This window comes from Syngnathus scovelli, chromosome 4 (genome assembly GCF_024217435.2).
Source record: "Syngnathus scovelli strain Florida chromosome 4, RoL_Ssco_1.2, whole genome shotgun sequence".
In the NCBI taxonomy this organism is placed as follows: Eukaryota; Metazoa; Chordata; class Actinopteri; order Syngnathiformes; family Syngnathidae; genus Syngnathus; species Syngnathus scovelli.
This window is the reverse complement of record NC_090850.1, coordinates 18,031,007-18,058,067: the sequence shown is the minus strand read 5'-3', so window position 1 is coordinate 18,058,067 and position 27,061 is coordinate 18,031,007. Positions and strand designations below refer to the sequence as shown.

General features: G+C 41.6%; 1 protein-coding gene across 3 annotated transcripts in view; it reads right to left on the bottom strand.

Moving 5' to 3' along the window:
- LOC125967521 (semaphorin-4B) overlaps positions 1 to 26,660 on the bottom strand; it is a 36,478-nt gene extending 9,818 nt beyond the window's left edge. The window contains exons 1-9 of one of the 3 annotated variants that reach the window (XM_049718700.2): positions 26,513 to 26,660; positions 26,188 to 26,424; positions 11,069 to 11,489; positions 3,516 to 3,676; positions 3,176 to 3,238; positions 2,610 to 2,708; positions 1,440 to 1,551; positions 821 to 937; positions 155 to 312 (exon numbers count right to left, since the gene is read on the bottom strand). In XM_049718700.2, coding sequence (XP_049574657.1) covers positions 155 to 312; positions 821 to 937; positions 1,440 to 1,551; positions 2,610 to 2,708; positions 3,176 to 3,238; positions 3,516 to 3,676; positions 11,069 to 11,189 — 831 coding nt within the window. In that variant the 5' untranslated portion in view covers positions 11,190 to 11,489; positions 26,188 to 26,424; positions 26,513 to 26,660. Of the gene's footprint in view, positions 1 to 154; positions 313 to 820; positions 938 to 1,439; positions 1,552 to 2,609; positions 2,709 to 3,175; positions 3,239 to 3,515; positions 3,677 to 11,068; positions 11,490 to 20,487; positions 20,700 to 26,187; positions 26,425 to 26,512 lie in introns of those variants that run through there. The other 2 variants (XM_049718698.1, XM_049718697.2) reach the window with 2 other exon arrangements.
- Between the last annotated feature and the right edge of the window lie 401 nt (positions 26,661 to 27,061).

The window sequence follows — 27,061 nt, the reverse complement described above, 5'->3', positions numbered from 1 at the left end:
CATCACGCTTCATGCATGTTCCAACGTGGGAGCGTCTCGCCTCTCAGAGTGGCAATTCTATCCAACTTAAAGACAAAGGCAGCTGGAGGCCGTGTCGCGTCTTTTTTTTTTTTTTTCTTCCTGTCTGTGCGCAGCCGACCAGGTGTCGTCTTACCTTGCACACGCGAGCAATCCTTGACACAATGGTGTTGTCAAAGAAGTCAAATTCCTTCCCCGCCTCTTGGAAAAAGAAGTAAATCTTGTCGTCATCGCCGACGAGGTTCCCTAGCGGCTGACTCTCCTCGATATAAGCCGAGCCTACAAAGACGGGATCTACGGAAAAAAGAGAGCAAAACAAACAAAAATGGCATCATTGTGTTTCTTTTATTCACAGCAACTTGTTTTTCTTGCTAAATGTATGACTACTGTAAGTCGGTCCTGGGAGAGTAGATGAAGCTCAAAGCCCGACTGTAATTGCACTCAGATGTATCATCAGCATGAATTACCGACAGATCCAAATAGAAAAGAGGTCTTAATTGCGCACAGCGTGCGGCGTCCTTTGGCAGAGCGCTTACGAAGAGCATGTGTGCCCGCTGACAGAAGCCAGCCAGCCAGCCAGCCAGCCATCTAAAGAGAAACTTGTCCTCTCCGCATGCGACCTGCTAATGAGCACTTGTGGAAGCTTTACCTGCTCACTTAGACAGATACATAATGGTAATACAAGCCAAGTTCACAATTCAACCCAGAACCTCTTGAGAACGAGGCAACTCATTCTGTTATTAAAACTAAAATATGTCGTACAATCAAGTTATGTATACGTGAGGATGAAAAGAATTTCTACCTTGCAGCCATTTTAAAGAGTTTTCCGTTTTTAGTGCTGTTCCTTGGCCCAAACTCTTATAGATGACAGGCTCGTTCCCTTGGAAATTGCTGACTGTGCCAGTGTACAACTCACCATCTATTAAAAAAGAAGAAAATGCAACATGTTAAAATGGATTATCTAATAATGCAGTATGAGCAAGAATCAGCAAGAAATGATACATTTGTATTAAATCTGAATGTGGGATTAGCTAAGTACTAAAAATAATCTCGTTATTTACTGATAGCTGAATCACACGCAGAAGAGAAGACAGATGGGAAATGATGACTCATCACCCTTCTCAACTGGCCTTTTGAGTCAAAATATCAAGAGCACTGACCAACATTTACAACCTAAATTCTAATATATGCCCCATAAAAGTGTATTCATTTATTTCCAACAGACTTTTTCCTTCATTTATGTGGATGTTAGATTCTTTTTTTTTTTGTTTATCCATCTGCCATCTACAATAACAAAAGATTAAAAATGTCAAATTTGTCCTGGCACTGGCCCTTGATGACATCGGCACATTTCTATCCTCTGATTGGTTGGTCAGAGCAAAACTTGCTAACATTGACTGGCAAAATTTCATTTAACGCACCAACAATGATGGCAGTGGATTTGTACTCTGGATTAAAAGGGCAACGGCTGCGCCCGTCCTCCATCACCACCTCGCCGGCGTCGTCCTTCGCCAGAGTGAACGTGGACGTGTTCTGCAGACAGACAGGCACAGTGTGATGATGTCATTCTAATTACAATGACCTCAGCAGCCTCCGGCGCTAAAATACACAAGAGAGCGCTGACTTACTGGCAGTGTGAACGGTGAGTAAACAGGTTGTCATTTACCACACACATGGTTTGGATTGTGAGCAGAGTAGTCTTCGATCTGGCATGTGAGCTTTAATACGCTGCTTTAATAAGCAAGCGCTGATCAAACATCTGTTTTCTTTCAACCACATAAAAAAGCGCCGAGGCATTTGTAATTGAATCAACGAGAATGAATGTAAACTCAGTATCGGCGCAGGTTTCCACTAAAACAAAATCAACCCCAAAATATATATATTTTCAGAGCCTGCCATGACACAAATCCCAACTGTGCCAATCGAGTACAAAAAAAAAAAATGGTACCCGCTGCACAATACAGCATAAATCCATTTCATGAGTTCGATGTCCAAGGCATGTCTGCCTATTTAAAGAAGAGCTACAAAAATAAACATGTAATAATATGCATGTGACAGAGCGTCCTGCACTGTGTCAACATCAAGAGCATTCACCCTGTCCTCCGCAGCCTGAGACGCTCTGTTATGGTTTCGCTTTTTGACGTCAAAAGCGGCCAAAGTTTACAGAGCTGACGTTAGTGTCACACCGCTGCGAGTCTACCAGCCACTCCTGACGTGCTCCTCTGCTAAATAAACACGTCTGACGCTGGAAATCACACACACACACACACACACACACACGAAGTAGCCCCCTGTTGACTTGTCTGGATAAATTGCCTCAGCAGGGTCCTGTCACGCTCAGATGGCAACGGAAGGCAGAAAAAAAAAACAAGCTTGAAAAACCGAACTCGATAATACTGAAGAGTGGAACCTCTTAGATTTTCTGGAAAATACGCCGCAAAAAACGTTATCCCGTGAAATCGCCTCTGACTTCATGTCAATGGAGTTGCTCGTTGAGATGCTGGCTGAGTGTAGTGAGCTTCTTTGGGTTTTTGTTGCTTTTTTTGGCTGAGAGGTCAACAGTGTCACAAAATGCATACTTGAAGACTTACAATGTAGCCGCAGATGGGGCTGAAGGCGTAGGTGCCGCACACGTACAGGTGCGTGCTGTTGAGACGCAGCAGAATCTTGATGTAATTGAAGCAATCGGTCTGAAGGGAAAAAAAACAAGAACATCATGAGTGTTATTTTTCCAAAAAATACCTGAAATGATCAAATAAAGCGGGGACAACAACTAAAGTGTTCAATGGGGAGAAAAGCTGTTGGAGTTGAGTTGGGACTACACAGCAGCACCACGTAGATTAGCAGAACTTGTCGCCTGAGGATACGACAGCTGCTATTACAATAAGGGCGCACATACACAGCAAAAAAAAAAAAAAGGGAGAAATCCCCCATGCACACCTGGTAAATGTAGAATGGTGTCAAAACATAAAAGTTGAAGGTGACACCAACTCAAGGCATCAAAGCTCCAAACAATACTGCTTATGGCTCAAGTTGTACAGGTTGGTGTAGTACATTCAGGTTTTAATTCCCGAATGTGACAATACAATAAAAATAATCCTCTGGAAACTTTTTCGGTTGTTTCAGCCTTGTCGATGGCAGTACTGGTACATCTCACCTCGAGGTTCTTCCCTTTGAAGCTGCATTCTTCTCTCTTTCCAAGCGGAGTAGCCCAAGTCAGCTGAAGGGCAAAAACAGTTGGAATGAATTATTTATTTAAAAAAATAAATAAATAAAATGCAACAACCACCTCATGTTGAAAAAGCAGCTAAAATTAGAATAAAATAAAAATACCTATCAAAATATAACTCCAAAAGCATATGCCAAAATATTATCATTACAACAATATATATTTGTAGCATTATTTACAGATTGCTATTTTCATGAATTGGCGAAATTGTACTTTCACGGCAAGACTTTTGCATGCGCACACACGTCTGGCAGCGTGACACACTCACATTCTTCTGCAGCTTAGTCCTGCTGATGTCGGAGAGGCTGAGGGCAAACAGCGCCTCCCGGGCCCCCACGTACAGCATGTCATCCTCCTGGCTGAGCAACAGCGACGTGTAATTGAAGACGCCCTCGGCGGAGAACCTCTTGGCCGATCTTTCCTTTGCATCTGCGGGGCACACGTGACAACAATGCCATTATTACAAATATTACAAAGAAGCAACAGCAAAAACATTTCAGGCGGGGGCTTGGGGCTATGTTTGTTACCTTGCAAAATTAATTGCAGTGTTACTGCATGTCGTTGCTCGATCCCAAAGTTGCTCAAAAACTCCTCCGGCAGAAAAAAATTGTTTTCTAACCACTTGAATCGAACTAATAGCAGCTAATGCAGCCTTTATCAGCCAGCAATGCGGAATTCAGGCTAGGCATTAACACGAAGTTTGTTCACATCCTCCTCCATGATAAGTGAGCCGATACACTACACCACCACAAACTTGGCAGGCATAAATAAATAAAATACTCACAAATACAACTTTTGATGCCAGCTAGTTTTATCGCTTTGGATGTGATATCATTGGAAGAAGCCATTGGGTTTCTTTCTTTGGCGGGGAGAAACAAGTCCAGGAATGTTCAGAATTAGTTGACTAGTAATTATAAGACGTTATGAGATGACAACAGAAACATGCAGCATCTTGGAGATGATGTCACAATCAGCGAGCGAGAAGCAACTTGTTGATTCTCCAATAAAGACCTTGAGTTGCCTTTAAAAATCAATCGAACATATACTTTTGTTGTTTACATACTTTGCAAGGCTCTTTCCTCCATTGTTTTTGCTACATGTTTATCTATTGCTTCCTCCGGTAAACATAGAAAGAATTGACCAAGACACTAAAGCCAAAATTGCCGCATGTCCAAATAAGATAAACGGCTTGTAAACACGAATATTTGCTGCACTTCAAGCGACACTCAAAGCATTTTGGCAAGAAAATCGACACGAGCCAGCTGCACAAGACTCATCTTGTCCGAAACATCACATTTCAAGGACTTTTCCAAACCAAAAGCTCTCACTTTGCGGAATATCCTGCAACATCTGGAGTCAATGTAGAGAAAGCCTGTCATTTGAGTCATAGGCAGGGACGCATATATACATATTTCCTGCCATGAGGGCAGGGAAATCACAATTAAATAAATTACAATTGAATTACATGTGGAAAGAAAAAATAAATCTATAAAAGACAGTATACGTAAACACTAATCGTTTAAGGAACTAAAATAAATAAAAAAAATGATAAATAAAAAAAATGCAATAAATAAAATATTAAATACTGCGCAAATGAAAAATGCAATAAATAAAATAATAACACTGGCCAAATGCGATAAGGAAACAATGCTAAGAAGAACGTAAAAGGACTTGAGATGATTAAAAACTATTTAAAACTAATCTGGTAAGAATAAAATTACAATCCAATTAAAGGAAACAAAACACTTAAACATATGAAATTATGTTAATCACCATCTCTGCTCATTGCAAGTCTGTTGGTCCGGTGGGTTCTAGTCATTCACTTAAAAAAAAAAAAAAAAACCTGCTTCCCTTTGGCACATTAATGTCCTGACGTACATCACCGTGCAGGACAATAACATAAAAAGCAGAGGAGGGCACACTCATGAAAGTCGCGGTATTGAGGAATGGACATCGTTAACAACAGTAGCCGTGGTAACATTCAGAGGTCATCCTAAAAAAAAAAAAACATGTCACTGTGTCTTGAAGAGGTCATTTGTGGTTAGACACAGGAGGGAGAGAGAGAAGGATCCAAACTTGCTTTTAGGAACTTTGTGTGCTGTCCCAAGACTTTTGGCCGTATCGTAGAAGTTAGCAATAAATCAGGTGAAATTCAATTCCGGTAGCCTATTCATTCAAGACGCCCCCCCCTCAATAAATAAAGGATGCTAGGAGCAAGTCGTATATCCGAGCAGCTGCTCCACAGCGACCATGTGCAAACTGTCCGCAAGACAATGAGGTACGCAGTCTCATTTCAACTCTTGAACCGACTCTCCGAACGGGGTTCTCGTAAAATATGTAAATTGTATCTGCTTGACTATCTATATGCAGAACTTTTCATACATAACTACATCATCTTGCATCTGATAGTGTTCGATTCTGATCCGAAGGCTCCCGGGATGAAATCGCCACAGCCTATCAACTTTGCATGCACGACGACCCAGACAATGCATTTTAATCCAAGTATTATCGATGATGTTATCTGCAAAAAAACACGCCAAACCATAAAATGAAGCAGATGTTGATATATCCGAAAAGCATAAATTAACATCTGTACATTTTTGCGGAATTAAATACATTTTTGGAATGGTTCGGGTCTCTTGGTTCACATTGTTTCAGCTAGCAGAAATGATTCTCTGGCGCCAGTTTGCATACAAAGGAGAGGCGCACATGCACGTACACGCAGCTGCATATCGCATTCCAGATGTTTTGTTGCGCCGAGTCGGACCGAAGGTGGGGCCGCTAATCGCTCCTACGAGGCCCGATTGTAAACATGGCCTCGCGTTGACGGAAGCAGCACGAGGCAGCGATGTCCAGCTTTGGACACTTCATTAGGTACACCTAGTATACATTCGAATTTTTGCCCTTGCTCTTGATTACGCTTTTTTTTTTTTTTTATAAAACAGAATAAGATAATATTGACCATAGTATCAATGATTAACTAATTATGATTTTTTCTCTATGTGATATTCATGCACAGTTTTTATTTTGTTCAGCGGAGCTTTTAGAGACCCGAGTTGTGTGTGTGCACATCACAGTGAGAGACGGCTGCACCTCACAGATAACAACAACTACAGGCTGGCAGTGCCTCATGCATGTTGATTAAGCAACATAGAAGGTGTCGCATGGTGACAAGTAAATAGAATGCGGGCACTTGAGGATTACAGAGGAACTTAACACCTGTGCAGAATCAACACACACGAGGATGACAGCATAGCAAGAGTCAGCTCTGTCATCAGTGTCTCTCAGGTGTCATTCTGCAGGCATGTTGGTGGTTGTATCCCCGAGGTGGAATGTGTATGCCTTTGTGGGTTGCAAGCAACTTATTCCGACATGTCATATGTAGTTCCCTGAAAAAAAATGTTGTGTGAAAGAATGTCAGAGTAAATGTTGTACTGATTGGTGCTAAGAAAGCTGTTGACTGACAGATGAGAAATAGGAGGCATATACAAGGGGGTTGTCATGGCAACGAGAGCCCAGCAACTCAAAGAGGTGGCGGTTGAATTACTTCAACTGGCATATACTCTAGGTTCACTGGCGGAGCTAGAAGGGGATCTGCGGGGGCAATGCCCCCCCCCCCCCCCCCCCAAAAAAAAAATGCATGTTCCAGGCTCTGGCCTTTTGACAAAACATTTTTTTCCCATTTTTCTTCATCCTGTGAGTGTTTATCAGTGTTTTCCAAAGAATCTTTTGAGTTCATAATTATTTTGCAGACCCAAGATATCCCCCCCCAAAGGAAAAAATACCTAGCTCCGCCAGTGTCTCAGTTACCTTGACAACTGTCCCAATACTTTTGACCGTCCATCCTGTGGCCGTGCACATACTTTAACATTCGCAGTCTCAGTCACTTGCACATTCTTGCAGATGGTTTGTGCAGCTTGCTAAGTGCACTCCCTGGAAGCAGCCATGTGATTGAGGCCTAAGTGCTAACGCAGCATACAGACCCACAATTGTGTGTGCATGTGTGTTATAATGATGAGTTGTGCAGTAGTCTGCCACTCTGGTTGCACACGCACCGCAAAGTAAGCCCAGAGAACGAGCGGGCGGTTGGGGCCGGTCTGAGCGTCGCATGCTGATGGTTTTGTGCACGCGCTCCTCAAACAGCTGGAAGCTTTTAACGCTGACCGAGCCGCACCGCCGCCACCGCTCGCTTCCTGTCACCGTATTCCACGCGAGCATCGCTTTGCTGATTGGTCCAATTATCCCAGCCGGGGGCTGAGTTCTGATAAGGACCAGGAGGAGGCTTTCTTGATAAGAGTGTAGATTGCAAATTTCACTCAGGTGATTTTTTTTTTATTGTGGAACTGAATTATAAAATCTCCAAATACTGGTTTTGAGTAGCATTCCAGCCTTAAATATGGTTGCGCATTTGTTCACTGCTTGACATGAAAACATAACAGCGATGATGTCATGGCATTAGCAGAAGATCAAAACATTACCTAATCTCCCAATCCAATCACGCAAAAGCCCTGATTTATGCTGCTGACCGTCTCTGGAGAACGTATTTGAATGCTATCTGGTATATTGCAATAATTTGCAGCATGACTGTCCATAATCCATTTCAAGAAAATGGAAAGAAACTGCAATTAGTTAGAGGGAAAAAATTAACAGTAAAGTTGTGCCAATTGGATGCTTTAAATGTCTTCTACAGTCCAAAATCAGGGGAAAGTTGTCACTTTTGATTCATGCTAATTCGTAATTTCTTGACAAAAATTGCATATGCATGCTGAATGCTAATTGCACTCCAAATGCGACATTGCAGTGGAAAAAAAAACCGCCAAAACATTGTATCTGTCATTGTCGTAAAATAAAATGACTTGTTGCGAAATGTTGCCCAGACTTCATAAATCACAGCTTTGCATCACACCGCTACAAAATCTCTGCCTACACGAAAAAAAAAGAAAAAAAATTAACGCAGCGATCCCTAAAAATGAGTGTCATGACCCTGGCATTCCTGTCTGTCCACCTTAATTAAGCTCTACAAGGTCATTTCGCGCCGCCTGCTATTCTGCGCCAATCAAGCTGTCCAAATGTGTCACAGCGGAACTTTTCTTCTCATCCTCTGGAGCGTGTAAAAAAAGGGGGGATGAGGCTATCAAAACCGTGCCGCAATCACGTCGCCATTGTTGAGTCGGATGCGAGCATTAATGAGTGTCACTTGTGGGGGGTCCAAAGGTAGCTTTTCTTTCAGGCTCAGTGGGCGTGTCCTTAGTGATCATTTGACATCAGCGAGTGTGGAGAAACGCTCTAAAAGCAATTTTGTTTAAGAAATATATAATTCATCGTTCTCCCTCTTATCTTTTTTTTGCAGAGGCTAGAGCACTGCACATGAAGTGTCGCAATGACGTCGCTATTGTCATTGATGGCGTCGGTCGAAGGCACTTATGAGTACGACCCCCCCCTACGAGTCGTGGTTTCACAGCCTGGATTTCTTTCAGGATCAGTAGGCGTGTTCTAGGTTTTAGGAGTGCATCGTAGCATGTCTAAAAGGGACACTAGTATTTGGGCCCGATGCCTAAAATCACGGGCAGGTCGCCTTTGCTTGTCTGCGTGCTGCCAAGGTCGTTGGATTAGCATGCATGAAAGCCGGCGCACAATATACGGCCAATGGAAAGCAAACACGTGTGTGTAAAGGACACCGTGTACACCGAAAGGAGCAAATGCCACAGAAGTAAAAAAATCATTTCAAAGTGTGTGTTATGTCCACTATTGGAGGAGAAATGGCGCATGACATCGCTCTCGAGATTAGTCGACGAACATTTGAGCATGTGCTGGTTATGGGAAGCTAACGCTAATCACACTTAATGCTAAGATTGTTTTGCCAAAATGGCCAATCACGGGGAGAGAAATTCTGCAAGGCGTAACTGAAACGTGAAATCATGATTTGGGAAAATTCCAATTGTTCAGTCATTATGTTGTCATATTTTTACTATTTAATAAAATTCTTGCTTCAGTTCCCTAGATTAACCGTCCAAAAAAAAAAAAAAATCTCCACAAAGTCTTAGGTCAGTAACTTTAGCATATTTCTTTTCTATGATAACAAATGGTCGTTCAACTTTTCTTTTTCAGTTTACGCCGTTGGTGGAGCAGCATGGAACAGACAATGTGAAAAGGCCGTGAAAAGTCCACATGAAATCGTACCCGGCGCTAAAACATGCAAACATTACTGAGGTTTTTCACATCACAGTGGTGAAAAACAACTACCTCCAATCTTCTCAGGTTTAAAACTCAGAGCGACTCTTTGTTGATGCAAGCAAAGAAAGAAATAAACGTCCGCTGGCTCGAGAGACGTTTGTGATAATGAAAAACACGCCGCATGCCCAACTTTATTCCCATGAACCTTCGTGCAGCCCTAATGAATAACAGACGAGCGCTCCCGCCGCAACCGCCACACAAAAACCCTCCACTCGGCGCACATGAGAGATTAGCCTGCTCATTAGGAGAGAGGCATGGTGAATGGCAGTCAATAGAGGAAGGACAAAAAAAAAAAGACATCTTTCCAGGGAAAAAAGTTCACTTTAAGCGAGGGAAAGTTCCCCCTCCCCTTTTTTTTCCATGCATGCAATTGTGACCAAAGTTGTTTGACATGGTGTGGCACAGGCTAGTTATTTGCGTTTTTAAATTGTTTCTGCAAAGTGACTTAGCGTAATCCATTTAGGTCTTTGACAAAGAAGTTAAATGGCTTAAGCGAGAGAAAGGATGCGCTTGAGAATGAATAACAGCAGCTTGTGACATGTGACTTCCAACCAAAGCATTTTTCTAAAGAGGATTTTGGACTGTTACAAACCAGGAGATAATCCAAAGGGACAACTGACCACATCTATTGGCCGCTCTGCGTTATTACCTATATTTTTTTTCCAGATCTAAATTACCATGATGCTTTAGTGATTTGGCAATAGCTGTAGTCATAAACAGTATTTTCCACTCTGCTTCATGCAAAGTCTGGTTGCCACTGAGAAAAACTGTTCAAATGAAAATTCCACCCCGGCCCTGTAGGTGGCTGTAGTGAGCACTACAACGCAGTGGACACCTGCCTAACAGAATAAACGCTCTTTATTATGTCTATCCTTGGCACAGACATATTTGTATAGTACACTATGTTGCCATGTGGATCCATTCCTGAACACAAAGCATAATGACCGTCAGTGTGTGTGTGTGTGTGGGCACAATTATGATTGCACGCATTTTATTTGGGCATGCGTGCACCTCGGCTTGCAAGCACTTATGCCGGTCCGCCTCGCTCATCACGATATTTCACTCATGCAAATGAAGGCTTGAGTCCTGCAGATGGCCGAGCATTGATTGGGATTTCTCGCTCGCTCATCAGAGCATTCTCACCCTGATATGATATTATTTAGGGTCTTTTGTCGATTGTTGATGAATTGTGGCTTGAAGCAACTGACACTAATTTCAAAGGATGAGGTGTAAAGAAATGGTTGTATGTATTGTACAGAGGCCATTAAAAAGTTGAGCATGCTGGATTTTATAGCGGCGTGAGAGTCTGGTTGTGAGCTGTGGCCGGCAGCAGCTACAGCGTGAATGTGTTTTATTGTTATCCTGAAGGTCAATAAACGGCTTAAAATGATAACCTAATATAACACTGACATGGAAACAGGAGTTCAGAACATTCAGAAACATTAAAAATCCATTAAAACCCATTGGCGATATTTTGTTTTTGTCAAAACCTGTTCCCTATATGGAATGAGATGGAAAAATAGTCACAACTTCATCAAAAATGTTGAGCTGTGAGATGTTATAGGTGTCTTTTTTTTTTCCACTTACCGTATGGGAAAGTGATTCGCGGCGTGACGTCGTCATCCACGGTCATTGCTGATTGGACGCAGAGGGCCAATAGGATGGTGGCAAACGCAAGGCAGCGCGTGCCTGCCGCTAACGTCCACATGGTTATCGTAGCCTCACACCAAGAAACACAAGGGGGAAGAGTGTTTGTTTGAACTTTCCTCGGAATTCATGAAGCTCCACCAAACTCCCGAGCTCAGCTTTCTATCCTCGCCGGCATCTTTGGAAGAGGTACAGCAAGGTAACGAACGTGCCCTTGACTTGATCCTTGTATTCCCACTGGTCGTCCTCGCACACGGCGAGCAGACTCTTTGCAAAAAGACGAGGAATCCTTTCTGGATTAAAAGCCTGCTTGTTTTTTGCTGCTGGATGTGATCCGCACTAAGCTCCAAGCAATGGTCATCTGTGAAGAGAACAGAGGGGAAATACGCTCTCTAAGTCTCATCCAAGAACAGGCAGAATTAAAGCTGAGTTACATCAACACATTCCGTTTCTGAGAACAAAAAGAGAAATTTGGCTGAGGATATTACGGCGAGAGATACTCGGATTTTCGACCAATGAAAACGAGGCGTCACCCTTAACTCTCCGTCCCGAGAGCGCAACATGTATTTGTCACAGTGATGCCAAAAACAAAAGCGAGGCCACTCTTTGAGCACGCCGCCAAAAGAACGCCATCAAAATGCAAGCGGCTGGCACTCCATGCATATGGTAGCGCCACAAACCTTTGCGATTTTCTCATACCCCAGTCAAAAAAACTACGCTGTCATTAGCAACCGCAGATAATCATAGGGAAGCTTGACTTAATATTTTTTGGATGCCATGAGGATGAATGAAAGAACAGCAAGTCCAAAGACAACTCTGTCATTTTGCTTTGTGACGTATTGGCTTGTTGTGCATGTACACAAACCCTTCCAGAAAAAAAAAAATCGGATATAATTGATGAATATCAATTGTTTGAAAAAGTTTGAACATGAATCATGAAATACAAGAGACATAATGTTTATGTCCCCAACAGTTTTGAGAGTAAACAGCACTCTAATGGCGTCCCTGGATGAGGCCTTTTTTTCTCCTTTTTTTTATTTTTTTATAATCAATGTGAATGTTCCCTCAAGAGCTCATTCAAAGGGTTTTAGAGCAGGTAATAAATCCATTGGCAGGGCAGGACGGCTGGAGAGGGGGTAAGAGGGGCGGGGCGACCGGCCCCTGGTTGTCTGGTGACCGCTGATGGCAGACTTCCTGGTGGTCGTAACTTTAGCTGGCAGGCACCATTACAGAGTCGCTGAGTGGAAGCAGACAAGATAACTCTAATGATAGAAGATTATATTAATGCGGCCGTTCAGTTTTCTAACCCCAGTAACAAGAGACTAGGCAGACTTTTGATGGAAAAAATACATAGTTTCAAGATGATGATGCTCATTACTGCCACCCACAGGATTGGAGGGGAACAGTATTGAGTACTATTCACAGTGACATTGTGATTCTAACTGAAACTACTCCCTGACTGGAGTTCCCCAGCATATCATTACTCAACATGAGACGTCTTTGAATATTTAATGAGAAGCGAGTGCTTTCAGGGAGGAATCTTGGCACTCTTTATGAAATGGTATAGAGTTTAATCCATAGAGAAAATGTGTCAAAACATTTCTCCTGACCTTTTGTTACCTCAATGAGAAGCTTAGGGCCACCAACAATGATTTTTACCTGGTGTGAATGTACAGTTGGTGGCCTGATACAGCTTTGTCACACAAAGCATCCATGCCAGCTTGCACGGAATGGAAAAATCACATGCTTTCAAAGAATTGGAGAATTTAAACCGTGAGGATTTGGATAATCCAGTTAACGCAACAGCCCGTGATTAAGACCTTAGTAATAGGGATGCAACTGACAATAAAGTGACTTCAATTTTCAAATGTCCCGAATGCTAAATTAAACTGGCTACTTCTATCAAACATTTAACCGCATTTCCAAGGGGCACAAAAAAAGTAATTTATTGGTACTAGAAATAACCACCAAGTTTAGTGCCGTGTAGCCCATCTGTCTCATCAGGCTCCGTGCACTGTATGGATAATTGAGGGAATCTGGTGCCATATTGCTCACAGCAACAGATTCATTAACCTTGAGAACTCCCCTGGAGGTTCCACATTAACACCTACATCTGTTGAGATGAAGGAAAGAACGCGACAACCTCATTGGTTGATAGACCGGACCGGGTCATGACATGTCTGGAAGAGCGTGAATGCTAAGGACCTCATCCATTGGACCGATTTCAGTCGCATTCGTAATCATCGGGGTACTAAGAAATTCGCGCGAGAGGCAGGGAAGACCCTAGACTGGTCGCCAGTCAATCACAGGGTACATATAGACACACTGAAGGTCAAGCCCTCAATTAACCGAAGCACATTTTGGGAATGGGGAATGAAGAAAAAGCCTTCAGAAGCCAGGGCAAGACAAAACATGCAAACTACTCCGCACAACCGGTCCAAGCCAAAACTAGAGTCGAACCCACAAGTAACTCAATCATGCAATCAATCATCTTGTCTCTCATGAGTCTTCGGCCGAGGCAATCGACGTGATGCTTGGTTAGGCATCCGCTACCAAAATAGTTGGTCTCAGAGTCACGGCACTTCAAAACGGCTCATAGGAGGACTACTATTATCACTACTTGAGAGCTTTGTGTTATTCCCAAATACAAGCCTGAAAACCACACCGGTTGGGGTTTGGGATTCCAGCAAAGTTACCGGAGCCATTGTGTTGAGGAGAAAGAGCTCAGTGGGTGACTGACAAGACAGAGGGATCATGCTGGGTCTGTCTTTATAACTCACACTTAGCGCAGTCTACTAAAATGTAGCAGGGGAAAAAACAGATTTAAAATGCGTACAGTACATTAACTTTCCAATTCCAAGCTATGATCTTGGATTGAATTTATGGCGAAAACACTCTGTGCATTATTCACTTATTTGCATATTATAAACATAACAAAATGGGCGATAAAATGTAAATTAGCAAAAGGATGAGCTTGTCACAGCATGAACTCCATTGAATTGCACTATTAGGGAAAGAGACGAGTCAACACGAAGCTCCGCTGTCAGTTGTTCACATTGCATAACAAAAGCCGCATCTTCATCGCCTCACAAAGGTATCAAGATGTTGCCATAGTGGTGATGCAGCAAAGTTTTACTGACTCAAGCTTTTTTATTGACTTGTTAAACTTTGTTCACAGTATATAAAATTTGCACTTAAAAAAAATGTTTAATTGAATGAATTCAATTAATCTGTGACCAACGTGAAATATTAATTCATTTTGGAGACAATGTTTTAAGTTACAATTTAATATTTCATTATACAAATGTACATGTTGTACCTACATGTTTTGGGAATTTTGTTATGCCGGCAGTTGGGATTCAAACCCAAAACCTCACGCTCAATAATATACGTGTGGAATGAGACAGGTGGGAGGAACAAGACAGGTGGGGACTACGGAGACAGAATTCCTGCAGCCGTCTCCCAGACTCCTAAATAAATCACTAGCGGGTTAAAAATAAACTGCAGCCCCTCCTTGTCGCAGTCAGGCCGGCCGCCGATCGACTACAACTTAATGCATCGACGCCGGTGACTTTCTGCAACAAAGCGTGACTCAGCACGTCTGGCAAAAAAAACAAAACAAAGTCAGATGAAAATAATAAAAAAGGGCAGGAGAGTGCGATGACATCATTGGGAACGAAACGTGTGGCACACCTTTTACAGTGTGCAATATGACATCAAGGGGTGGTTGCACTAGTTTCTATCATAACAAGCTTAAACTTGACTACCTCATCATCATCGTCATCATTATTATCATCATAAGGTAGACGTGATCACAGCTTAAGATCAAACAGTAGCAGGTATGTAAGGTTTTTAAAACAGGTCAACATGACCTTCACAATTATAAATAATAATAGTTATGAATTTCAGAACTGTTCCTCTGGAAACTACTGAAACCAGGCGGGTATCGGACGCTTCAGCAAAAGAAAAATGCGGGACAACATAGCACTCCTGAATTTACTTCCCTGATGAAACATGTTTTATTGCAGGAAGAGAAAGAGGGCGAAAAGTAAACAGAGCACTGTAGCAAAGTGGAGACTTTAGAGTGTACTGCCTTTACTTCAGAAAATAATCGCCGCACCACTAACTGAGGACATTTCAAGGAGTTTGACGAGTACAATATTAACCTTGTGTGCGTTATTGTTTTATTTTTTTGTTATTTTTATCACCAAACAATACCAAATAAACACAGTAAATGGGGAAAAATATTTAGTAATACACTTTCACACAAAAATAAAATTGTACCCGATTATTCGATTGAATCATTATTATTCGAGTATTCGATTAATGAATCGATAGAATAGTCGGTCTCCGGGCAACTTCCAACACGAGCGAAACAGGAGCAGGCTTAAAAAATTAGCAACGAGGAAGTTGGCTCATTATGAAAGTGTATGTTGAACTGTGAAACAAGATAGCCAAGCTGTGAATGCTTTTAAATCCTGGTAAGAAAAAAATAAATAAAATAAAATAAATCACCCAGAGCCAAGACACAGCAATAGAATTTACTACATTCGCATTTGTGTTTACTTTTGTTTTCTACCATCCATTTTGTTTACTGTTCACCGCATTCCAAGTCACGGCAAGATGGAGCCTAACTTCGGAATATAAGCAAGCTCCTTTACAGACAGTACTTAGAAATGGACACTGGTGATATGAATATCTGTGCAAATTGAAACCAAAAGCATCTTTTGCGAAACATCCCACAGGGGGCTCCCCTAACGTATCATTAATTATTCACCGAATCATCTTTCTATTGATTTGCGGCGGCCTTGAGTCGAGCCGCTTCTCGCGGCTCAAGATAAGACTCTCAAAGCAAATTCCTCTAATATGACTCCTACAGAAGATAATCAGTAATAAAATACTTGCAAATAATACAAAGTAATTGTTCACTTCGTACCTGAACGGCCTTCAGTTACAATAATGTCACGCGTGGCAAACACATCCATAAATACAGGCACCAAAAATGACACATATATCATTTTAAGTACACGGCGCACCGCAACATGACATTAGCGACGACGACGCGCATATTTGTTGCAGCTGTATGCACGCACATGTGGTGGCCAAACAAGACACAACATGCGTCTTTCCAGAAGACCGCAGCTAAAATAACACAACTATTTTTTTATTTTGCTAACGTGTTCCAACTCATGAAAGTGGCCACAAAACAGCTTTTTCCATTAAGGATGCTCTAGTCATGTATTTTTTATTTATAGCGCTTGTCTTCAGTCGTGTCGCGGTAAAGCAGAGCTGATTTTGGGCAAAAGGTCGGATTCTTCCTGGAACTGTCGTCGGCCAATCACAGCTCAGTATTGTTGAAGAGTCAGGCTTCATTTTCCAGAGTGCCAGAGGAGTGCTTAAAGGAGAGTTTGGGGGTCAAGTGTGTTGCCCACTAATATGCAGTTGACTTTGAACCGTAGGAGATCATTTTCAGTAAAAGTCTAAAGTGTAATTAATGGGCTGCGTTTCGTAATTCCCCATAGTCGCCACTTGACCACGGCATCTCTTACACAAACTGCCGCGCACTTACCAGCAAATCCCTTTATGGCATTTAAAAATGGCCGCCATTAGTCTCAGAACCAGGAGCAAAGTAGATTAAACTAATCTCCTTTGTTTACCCGGCTCCAAGACCTCTCTGTGCGTTTAACTTGTCGACTCATTTGAAATAGCGTGACGCGAGAGAAATTGTTAGGAAATGGCCATGCACATGAATTGCGCCCCTAGAGGCCTTTAGTGTTATTACATTCATGTAAACAAGCGCTCCACTTCGACTACTGCTGCTATTCCAATCTCTTCAGAGTGCAACTTAATTATACTAAATTGTGTACTCTTTTTGCATTTCAAACATTGGAATTTAGGTATTTTCATCAACCTGAACTGCGAAATAAGAATTTAATTGCTCAGGAAAAAATGTTCCCCAAAGATAAACCCTGTTGTTGTTTACAAGCTTGTACAGTAGATGATCCACCTGCGTGACGACGTGCAAGCGATCAAGTAACACTCACGCGATTACGCAACGAGGCCTTCCGTGAGGTCACTGCGCTGATTACGCCACACGAGGAAGCAAAAGTAAATACGTGACTGGCCACAGCGGACCAGCAATCTCATGACTTCCACATCAGTGTTGGAAGCAAGCCATTAAATCCCCTGCGGTTTCATCAACCTGAAGACTCATTTCATTACCGCTTTTGACAAGCTGGACAAAAGGTTTTGAAAAGGGCATTCATAGACGTCTGTACATCTCCACGATCTAATGAGATCTAATGCAAGAAGTGGAGCAAACTTCACAAAGATGGATGAATCTCAACTTCAAACCCATAGTGGACTCCATTTTGCCTGAATTGCCTCAGGACACGATTAATCCACCAGATTATCAAGCTCGTCTCCATTTAAATCAAGTGGAGATTGCTGCTATTGCGCTATTCTGCTGTCTGGCAGGTTTCAAACAAACCAGCTGAGGCTCTTTGTTAGATATCAGGTAAGTGGTCCTTGGTTTTGTGATTGGTGCCAATGAAGGAAGTCATAAAACAGCATGTGGCGGTCCCTCCTGGCACCAGTTCCCTGATGGAGGCCATAGATAATAACCAGTCACATTGAAGCCATTTGTCTTTAACTGTGAAATTGAGAATAATAAGCTTTTTTTTTTGGGTTGAATGTTCTCTTTTCTAATAAGCATCTGCTCCCCTGTATTATTCTGAATGACAGCTGCGGTCCCACAATACTATAGCTGCGTTTAACAATAGTAAACGTAGTAAGCCAGCGAGATTTGAAAAAGAGTGGATTTTCATTCCCGACCAGCTGTTTTTCATCGCCAAGAAAGAGTTTCATCTTTTTCCCCTGCACTCGATTCAAAACAGAGAAGCAGAAAAAAAAAAAAAAAAAAGAGAGGGAGGCAGGAATTTGTCTCTGGAGAAAGAGGAGCCTGTTGCATAATACATTTCCATCTCAGACTTCTTCAAACTGATACCGATACTAAGTTGTGACAAACGTGCGCCTCCCTTAAATGCCACCCCCGATATATCGCCACGGAAAAAAAAAAAACCAACAATAATAATAATTTTAAACACAAATAAGAATAAATTTCTTCAGACTAACATTAAATGACCCACAAAACAGTTGATAAGAATTAAATGTAAGTTAAATATTAAGAAATTTTCCAAAAGGACTTCAAATCCATCAGCAGGTAATTCTTTCTAGACTTAATCCTCGGTGTCACTACCAATGCAAAGTTAAATTAAGGTAATGCGGATTGTGTAAGGTCCAGAAATGCTAAAAACACAAAAATACACTGATTAATACAGTGTAACCAAATGAAGATAAGGAAATGAGTAAGTCAAGGGAGACAAATGAGATGGACCTTGGCTGACCTGCATCTAAAAAGAATAATATTTTTTTAAAAAACAGCAAGCATTCCCTAAGAGCAGCAAGTGGTCCTAAATATGAACAGGCAAGCCAAAAAAAACTTGACTTTGAAGACACATACATGATGCAGCAAATGCAAATCATTCAACACAAAAAGGCTTTGTGGACTGACTGCAAAAACTTGTATCGGATATTACTGATACTGACATACGGGGCCGGCCGGATGGGGGCAGCTAGCTTATCTTGCATGGCACAGTGAGAAAAAAAAACAAACAGTCCCACAGAAATTGCTGTCAAGCACATCTCATGTCCAGACACTCACATGGAGGCACTTTAACACGCTAACCTGCCAAGCCCCGCCTCTTAAAGGCACATGCAGTGTTATCAACACGCCGGTTTGTTTTTGTTGAAGTCGATAGCGGATGGATTGGGGGTTCGCTTTATCTGCTTTTCAGAGACTAAAGGGCCCTTGTGAACCTTTATTAAAAGGAATGAGTGTCTCCCCACTCTGGTCTCCACATGCTGACCATTCCTCAGCAGAGCAGTGGGTGGAGCATGTATGTTTGTTTTGAGTGCTTGAATGTGTATGTGATTGTGTGGGTGGGGATCCCATGTGTGTGCGTGTGAGTTTTTTTTTTTTTTAGGCAAAATGAGGGGATGCGGAAGAAGAGGAGGGGGGATTTAAGTGTTTCAAGGAATACTGCTTCCTGCAGTTTTTGGTTTACAGTAAAATGAGGGAGGATGAGTGTTGTTCATTCTCACATGAGGTCGTCTGAAGGTTTGTTTTCATCTTTCTCCCCCTCTGTGTGATGTCACAATAAGACACTCATCAATTTGATTAAGCCTGTAAAGGCTTTTTTTGTTTTTTACACATACAAAAGTGAAATTTCTGGGTAAATATTACACAAGAAAAGCTTAGTCACGTCCTGAATGTTTTGTAAAATCTTAAGAAATTTCACTCTTCAACAAACTGTTTGGACTGGCATGCAACTATGAAATAATACAACTGTTTTTAAATTTAAGAAACTATTTGGTGGACTGGGTGTGTGATAGTTAAAAGCGTTAAAAGAGAAATAAGATATTGAGCAAGAAATAAAGTAGACATGCTTTCTTTGCTTTAGTGGGCCACTTAAGTGATACGGCAGGCTGGATGTGGCCCCAGGGCCTTGAGTTTGACACCTATGATTTAGAGACATTCCTGAGGAAGTCGGAACACACATAAAAAACTCACACATTCACACCAATGGTGAATTTAATTTCAGAGTCTTTGGTTAAGCTTGCAAACCAGCGCAAGTTCAGAGAGAACCTACAAAGAAAGGCCTGAACCGAGATTCAAACCAAGAACCTCAGCTCTGTGAGCCAGGTGTGCTAACCACTAAACATTCACACTTCCTCAACCATGAACTATAACTGCAATCTCTTGCTTTTTAACTACAAAAAAAAACAGTGTGCACCCAATTTACCATCTATGCAGTATAAAAGAGCAAAAGAGTTTCTGATCCTGATTTTGAGGCTCATTGATGATGTCACAGTTTTAATCTATGAAAGACAAATTACTCTAGATTAAATGCTATTCATTTATTAATTATGTGTAAGATGCTGTGAAAACAAACCAAATTAAATCTGGATTTGATCCTGATTTTCTTGTGTCGGCCTATGCACAAATTCTCAGTGTCTTAAAAGTACCTGATATTATAAAACCTAAACAAACAATAATATTTAAAGATGGTCTTCCTCCCTACACTCAACTCAGTCCTTTTAAATATTGATTAGGTCAACACCAACAATGTTTGCACATCACTAAACTTGTTAGACTGACTTTAACAGAAAATACTTGGAATCCAACTGAGTTGCTTCATTTCAAATGAACTGTAGAAGCCTGAGACAGTTAAAACAAAATAGAAGAAAAGAAACAAACCCGTTAAAAACCTCCGTATACATAGAAAATTGTTACTCACCATTCCTGGCTGCCAATTGCAGTTAAAAAAAAAAAAAAAAAAACGCACGCACATCCATGCAAACGATCCTTTGATGGCTGAAGTCTTTGGGGTGCTGAAAAGAAGTTAAAAAAAAAAACATAAAAGAGATCAGGGTTTAAATCCGGCAAACGCAACTCCTCGCATTGACGTGTCGCTCAAATGAAGTCCACTCTGCCTATGTGTGCTTGTGTAGTTTCCACAAGCTGCAAAACTTCAAGCTCCGCCCACAAGCCACGCCCCCTGCCTGTCTTTCGTGACGTCACGTACCACAAGGGAGTCCTCAACTTTTGTCATCCATGAAATCCAAATTTTGAGCAGCTCTAGTTTGATATTACAGCTTCTCAACTACACATGGGGTAAAAAGAATAAAAAAGTTTGTATTGGAGAGACTTTACAAACATTTCTTGTTTTGTTTTTTTGTTTTTTTTTGCAGATGACGTGGATTCACACCAAAATACGCATCAAAACCAGCTGGATTTAATTCACAGATTCAAGTTGTTTAATTTTGAAACAAGGATTTGTTTATTTATTTATTTTAGGCTAATCTTTCAAGATGATGAATTCTGGACTAGTTCAGATTAAACTTGAAGGCAAAGTTGTCTTTACTGTGTGTATATTTTGGCTATGACTAAGTCGCTGCTGCTGCTGCTGCTGCTGCTTCTTCTTGTTGTTCTGCTGTGCTCCGCAGCCAAGTAGAACAATGAAGGAGAGCAGCGAGCGTCCGGCACAAAGAGCATTACAGAGGATTACGGGCAAAGGCAAAGACTTGAACACAGGCGGACGCAGCCATTCATGTAATCTCCTTTCACTGCTGCAAAAAAGACTAAAATGTCACGTTGTGCTTGTCACACTGCAGTCATCTCCACTATGCTTTGACATCAGTTAAGCTTAAAACAACACCATCCGTATCTGCTTTGCAGGGAAATGTGATGATGAACATTTCTTAAAAGTATCATATATATCTATTGTATACTTGTGCTTATTAAAGCAACAACTTTCCCAACGACTTTCGGAGCAGGCCTGCAGTTAGAGGCGGGGTTATATGTAAGATCTTTGTTGCATCGTATTGTCTTTATTGCTTTGATCACTTTTGTCTTGTCTTGAAAGAGCATCCATATAACTCCGCCCCCTAACAATGTCTAAAGAAAAATGTCAAAACTAATCCTCTACGGGACAAAATCAACAATGTCCTGATTAAGGTGACATTATTTATAGTCTATTGTTCATTATATGGAAAAAAAGTATAAGTCGGCATCATTACAGACATTTTGTAACTTTTAAGACATATTTGTTTTAGTGAAATGTGCAAGGGTGTGTACTTATGTACTGTGTGTAATTATGCAAGTGAAGTTGAATGTTTAGTCGCTTTATATTTCTCTCTTGTTGACACAATTCATGCAATGTATCAGCTATCCTGCAGTGTATATTGGCCTTCGTGTTAAAAAGTCAAAATTGTTCAGTAAATCCTATTTTAATATAAAAGAGGTGCTCTGCAACCATATCACAATCCGATAAGAAACAATAAGTGGCCTCCACTTTGCCAAAGGTTCCCATTTGACAGCGGGCTCCATTGTTGAACACATCACTCTCAATCTTCCGCCATGCTCCAATAACATCCCGCCGTTGTCCAGACAAGCCAACGCACCGCCGACTACACTGCGGCCATTCAGATCGGGTCACATTTGATTGGGGTTAAGTACATGACAAGCTCTCTTTGTCACACTGGATTTGTGCATCAGTGTCATCAGAGAGGCCTTTCGGAGGGGAGCAAAAATGCTGACATAGGCTACTACAAAATCACGAGGGCATCACATGACTCAGTGTCTGATAACCTTCAACCCTTCAGATGAAAGTCAGACAGACGACAAAAAAAGGGAGAACTGTTTTTGTATGCATTCCAAAAATATTTTCAACTCGTAACCTCGGGAAAGTGAGGCTACGTTGGACTTTGACCCACCAGATTCATTAACACTAATCTGAGTAGTTTTGTCTAGTCGTGCCGTGCCGGGAGGCTCACGGTTAAATGAAGTTTATTGCTGCGCAGATGTCATGTGGTCAGTGAACAAAGAGAAAAAAAACACCAAAGTGAAATAATGACCAAAAGCCATCTGGCAGCGGCTCGCCTGCTGATGCCAAACTAGTAACCCTTCCTCTCTTCATCTTCCATCAGCAATAAAAGACAATATCTGCCATGGCGGGACATGTGGCATTAATATGAATTATCTCCAGCTTAATATGCTTATGCCCCCGGGGGACCGGCGTGACATGACGTCAGCCACGTGCGGGCTTCTAATGAGACGCCCGATGAATATATTACATTTATTTTGCACTTTCTTTGTGCCTTTGCAGTCTGTGTAAGGGGGCAGAGGTCAAGGTCCTGCACAGCTGCACAATGGGAGGATTGAGGCGGCTGGGGGTGTAAGAAAGAAACTGGCATTGATGATGTGTTAATGATTTTGTAAAAATGCAGACCAATATTTGAACTAAATATCAAATATTACTAGATCTTGCACCAACTCTGAATACCTGAGTCAAGATATTTAATCTTCCTTTCTTAACAGGAAGACAAGTTTGAAACAATCTTTCAATTTTCATTCCTACGTCAAAGCAAGAGCCTTATTGATTTTACATTTGTCCAACACAAGTATGCTGAGGAAGCTGAGGTCGTCCACTTAGCCACTTATGGAACAGAGATTCCAGGATGGACTTTTCCGTTGGCTTTTTCCAGAGACGAGCCCCACGCCATCACATGATGCGTCTAGTGTAGTCGTGGCGTCTCTGTCTCCAGCCAAAAAGCCATTAAAGGAAGTAAAAGCCTTGGTTCAAATCATATGGAAGTAAGCTTGGACTCTCACAGAGTTAATACGATTAAACAGGCTGAACGACTCATCAAGGTGATTGGAACGTCAATATAGTCAAGATGCAAACTGGTTCAACAGCTGCTTGGCCACGTCTCCGTTCGTGAGCTCAGATAGTCAGATTTTCCTTACTTGAAGGCAAAACGGACAGCACGGTGTCCTAGTGGTTTGCACGTGCGCCTCACAGTTTGTAGAAATGGATAGATGGACGATAGCAGCTCTTCCACTGCTGGTCCAGCTACAATATTAAGTGTTGAGGCCACTTTTAAAAAGGTCACCATGGAGACAGCGTGTCTCTCATGGACTGTAACGGGACTTAAAGCGGTCAGAAATCAATGAAGCATCTCAGCAAGAGCACACGTTAACCTTCCGAGGAGCCGACAGCACCCATTTCCTGTTGCTTTATTAGTTTGGAGTTGCAGCCTAATTACTGTACATCCTGTACAACAACTGTCCTAACCACCGGTCCATGGGCCATTTGATGCTGACCGGAAAATAAAGATATTGATCATTTCAGGTATTTACCGTAAGAGACCACTTGGCTTGAATTCAGTTGCTAGCAAACAGTTCAACCCGGAGTATGCTATTGTTGTCATGACGATCAAATGTTTCTTTAAAAATATATGTTTTATATTCACTTGTATTATTTTTATGATTTTTTTTATATAGAAAACTTTGCTACATTTCTTGGGTTGGAATTGATTAATGGCATAAATAACACACTTTGAGCATCATAGTGGCTTTTTACCGCAAGCCATGTGGAAGAGAAACAAACACTGAGCTCCCACTATTTACTAATTAATTAACTATATTCAGTGTAATGGCGAATTGTGTTTTTAATTACTTTTTGCTTTGTTTCTGTGCCAGCTCAAATTATTACTCGACATGGAACTTAAGCACAAAAAACGGCTGGCGACAACTGCCACCCACCCAAGTTCCAAATCTTCGGAACGATGATGACGATTGTTAGGGTTTTCCAGGTTATCTTTATCATAGGATTATGTTGGAATGCAACAGGTAATAAATACCTTACCTTGTCCTCCTTATCACAAGATCGTAAAACATCCCCTGAGATGTTTAGACTAGAGGACAAGGGCTTTCTATTCAGCCCACTCATACCCCCACTCTGTTCCTCCTAATAAATATGCCCTTGCAGGAAGGAGACCTTTCAGACTTCATTCGATAATCGCTGTTCAGACAGCGACGAATGGACTCTCCACCTGCAGGTGTCTAAAAGAACTTGCCTTGTCTCTTGTGGTTCTTGCAAAATAAGTTGGAGTGAGCAAATCTCTAACAACGATTATGACAATGATGAAGATGGTTGCAATCACTGGCAATGAGTGAGTTGAAAGGCACAGCAAAGCTAATTTGTTTGCTGGTTAATTGAAGAGCATCACGTTGATTACCCGGCGTGGAGAATAACGTGTTGTTGCTGCTGCAGCTGGATTAAACTTCTCTACAGATTGACTCGATAGCTCTTTGAAATGATGGATCGACTCACTGGGGAAAATCAATGACAACCACATGAAGTGGAGAGATAATCTTAAAAGGGACATGTTATTGGAGAAAATAGCTTTTTCATTGCTTGTAGACAAATAGTTTGGTCTCGAAATCTTTTGTGATCTGCCTATTCTAGCGATTAGGTGAGTTTCCCCCCCCCCCCAAATAGCTACATTGAGGTACCGCTACCAAAAAAAAAAAAACTGGTCAATTTGCAAATAGTGAACTGCAAAAATACTTGGGTTTACCACACCCTGTCTGGAGCATGAAGAGGCACGGGCATGCACCAACCCCCAGAGTAGTGTATGATGTACTGCCTCCATGAGTAAAAATGCTTTTATGGTCTTCATGGGCGCTCTTGGCTCAAGAGGAAGTCACTGCAATCAGGGCTTTCCCCCCGGTTGTCATGGTAATGAAAGCTGAACACGCCATTGACATGGCAGGATACAGGGTGGGGTATAAGGTCGTTTACTCGCATGAGACAAGGCTTGATTTCTAATTTCATCGAGGCAAAAAATAGGGTGTGTTATCATTTAATGAAATTATGTAACAGATACTTTTACACGTTTTAAAAAATACCAACTTATACCACATAAAAATGCATTTATCATGGAATCATAATAGAAAATGAATTACTAAAAATATTAATAATAATAAAAGACAAATGACAACAAATTAATTTTAAATCAGATATTGTCAACCGGTGGTCCGCGGCCCTCTAGTGGCCGTGGCGGTATTGCAGGTGGTCCCCGAAATTGGAAATGTAAAATAATTTTAACATTTTAAAAATTAAAATTGATTTGTTATTTAGACTTGATTTATGAATTATAAAAGATGAATTCAATGTTTGAGATCATGATAAACTAAATGACAAATGAAATAAAATTGCATAAATAGAAAAAACCCTAAATTAAACAAAAAATAAAGTACTTGAAACAAGTAAGCAAAATAAACTTTTTGGGAAGGAGGGGTTTTGAATATCAGACTTAAAATAAATTCAGCTCTTTTGGAATTCAATGCGCTGAGGTCACAATCAAATTAATTAATTTTAAATATAAAATAGATTAAAAAATATATGCTCTTGTGGAATTCAAAAAGGTTGAGGTCAGGATAAAATAACTCATTTTCCTTTTACAAATCCCACTGAGCCTTCCAGTGATTGAGCTTCGCGGACTTCAGGGACAAGGAGGAGCCATGCATATGTTTCTCACACAAACACACACATGCACACACACGCACACACACACCCTCCACATAATGACAGTGTCAGGGCTTTATTTGTAGCCAATGCATCTTCATTGTGTAGCTGGCCAGGACTCACCGCAAACTACATCACTGCACTCCTCCCTGAGAACTTAACGCAGCCTCCTCATCATCAGCATCTTCAGCGTGCGTTATCTCCCGACAAGGTGACCGACATCCCTCCTAGTTAGCAGCCACCGAGCGCATGCCATCTTTTATAAACGACTTTAAGACACACGCACCAGCCAAGAAGCTGACTCAGTGTGATGCACGACCACGGCACCGGTGCTCTTTCTCACTCCACTTCATCAACCCCCTGAACGACAAAGTAAAAGCATCCTTTTGTGTGAGCCACACTGGCCGCCTGTCATATATGAAAAAAAAAAAAAAAAAGAGAGACTCACCGCAGCCAGGTGGAGTAATCTAAGCCTGCAGTTGCGGCGGAATCCCCCTCCTCATCCTCTTCCTACCGGTGTGTAAAGTGAGTGCATGTGTGTGTGCTGATCCAGCAGATGCAGACTGGAACCACCAATAGAAAGAGGCGAAAGGGAAGGAGAGGGTGTGCGAGAGATGGTAGAGGAGGGGTTTGCTAGCATTACATCATGGGCGAGGAGAACGGTTGTGTTCTGCAGGGGGTGGGGGAAAGTGTGTGTGCGCGCGTGTGTGTGTGTGTCCTTGTATATTTTCTGCAGGATGATTAAACATGGTCATGATGCACCTGCACAGAGCTGTGATTAACAACCATTGAGAGGGAGACAGTAAATAAAGCAAGCTTTCATCATGTAATAGCGGCTAAAAGTGAACAGCAGATGGACATTGGCGAAGACGCCCTTTTTCAAACGCCCCTAATGGCTCACTTGTCAGTTCGAACCAGCGTTGATGGACGTCTTTGGCGTTGACATTTTCGGGTGTGGAAAAAGCTTTTGCGCAAGAGCATACAGACATCACCTGTT